Below are 1875 nucleotides of genomic sequence, written 5' to 3'. Positions count from 1 at the left end.
GGAAAACCCCCGGGATTGGCTGGCGCGGGGGAAGGTTGGGTGCCCATGGCTGAGATGTGGGGCCAAGCCCGTGGAACTCTGGGGCCGAGGGCCGCAAGGGCCGGGAGCGGAAATCTGGGCTGAAAGGCTGAGGTTGCGCTGATGGCTCTGGGCAAAGAGCCCGAGCTGGAGGCAGAGGCGAAGATTTGGGCCAAAAGGTCCAAAGTGTGGAGGAAGCCGAAAGTTGGGGCAGCAGTGGGGGAGTTTGGGGAAAAGGGCTGAGATTGGAGGGCAAGGGCTGAGATTTTGGGGAAGGATCTGAGGGTTTGGGGACTTTTAAAGACCCTTCATGGGGGACATGGGGCTGCCCTCAGCTGCGTCAGCAACACTGCCAATTTCATCAACATCATCAGTACCACCACCAGCACCCTTGGCACAGAAATACGTGGCGGAATCCTCGTCCCTGAGGCTGTTCATGGTCAGCGTCACCGAGCTCTGCCCGTTGTCCCTGGAGATCGTGAACCGGCCCTGCACCGACGGCGCGTATCTGGTGTATCCATCACTGTCGATCCCTGTGACGAATTCCAGCCCCTGCCCGGGTTTCTGGCGGATCCAGCCCAGCCCAAATTTGCTGAAGTCGAAGCCGGATGCGCGGCAGAGGAGGCGCAGGGACCCCCCGGGGGGCTGGAGGTCCCCCCCGGACTCCAGCAGGGTCACGGCCGGCGCTGCGGAGGCGGCCGGGACCCACCTGGGAGGGCCACGAGGACCAGGAGGAGGAGGAGGAGGATGGGGAGGTGCAAGGGTGCCAATTTGGGGCCAAGAGTCAGGATTTGGGGTCCCCAATGGAGATGTGGGGCCAAGAGTCGGGATTTGGGTCGGTGGTTGAGCTTTGCCCATCCCCATCTCCCCTTTTTCCCGCAGGGCTGCGGGCGGCCGTGACCCTGCTGGAGTCCGGGGGGGACCTCCAGCCCCCCGGGGGGTCCCTGCGCCTCCTCTGCCGCGCATCCGGCTTCGACTTCAGGAGTTACAACATGTACTGGGTCCGCCAGAAACCCGGGCAGGGGCTGGAATACGTCGCAGGGATCGGCAGCGATGGATACACCAGCTACGCGCCATCGGTGCAGGGCCGGTTCAGGATCTCCAGGGACAACGGGCAGAGCTCGGTGACGCTGACCATGAACAGCCTCAGGGACGAGGATTCCGCCACCTATTTCTGCGGCAAACCGGCTGTTGCCGGTTGGGGTTTTGCTGCTGCTTTTGGTTATTCTGCTCCTCGTGGTGGTTTTGGCCCCTTTGCCCCAGTTCTTGACCCTTCACCCCAAATCTCTCCCCTCTCCTCCCGTGTTCACCATTGACCCCAAACCCTCCCCCGGTTCTGCCCTGAACTCAGCAGGTTCAGCTCCAAATCTCCAGCGCTGACTTCAATCCTCAAGTCTCGACCCCCAGTCTGGGCTTTGTCCTTCAAACTTTGGCCCCAAAGTCACGATTGGGGCGCAATTCCCAAGATTTTGGTCAACGGCAGCGATCGGGCTCCGCACTGAAGATTTGGGGCCAGCGGTCAAGCTTTGGGTCAGTGGCTGCGACTCGGGGCCAGCAGTGGGAATTTGGGGCAGAACTGGGCAAGTTTGAGGGCAAATGGCTGAGATTTGAGGGACAAGGTTGAGGTGAGGGGGGAAAAAAGGGTCCCGATTTGGGGTCAAGGGCTGAGGTTTGGGGCAAGGACCTGGGGTTTGGGGACCGGTGGGGACCTGGCGATAGAGGTGGGGCCAAAGCCACCCCAAGCACCAGAATAACCAATATTGGCAGGACTGGCCCAACCGGGCCAAGCAGCAGCAGATTTGGCGCAGAAATAGGTGGCGGAATCCTCGTCCCTGAGGCTGTTCATGGTCAGCGTCA

The 1875-nt window shown here is 61.5% G+C and overlaps 2 gene segments (V, D, J or C); one reads left to right on the top strand and one right to left on the bottom strand.

Moving 5' to 3' along the window:
• The window catches only part of LOC103618737, a 3260-nt gene extending 1911 nt beyond the window's left edge, over positions 1–1349 (top strand). Inside the window, 1 exon segment of the V gene segment in view lies at positions 901–1349. Coding sequence covers positions 901–1334 — 434 coding nt within the window.
• LOC103618736 lies at positions 301–894 on the bottom strand. The segment is given in 1 exon segment: positions 301–894. A coding segment is annotated over 1 exon segment (567 nt).
• Positions 1350–1875: the final 526 nt, after the last annotated feature.

The sequence above is a fragment of the Corvus brachyrhynchos genome, unplaced genomic scaffold (genome assembly GCF_000691975.1).
Source record: "Corvus brachyrhynchos isolate BGI_N302 unplaced genomic scaffold, ASM69197v1 scaffold1047, whole genome shotgun sequence".
NCBI classification, from domain to species: Eukaryota; Metazoa; Chordata; class Aves; order Passeriformes; family Corvidae; genus Corvus; species Corvus brachyrhynchos.
This window is presented reverse-complemented; position numbering and strand designations above follow the sequence as displayed.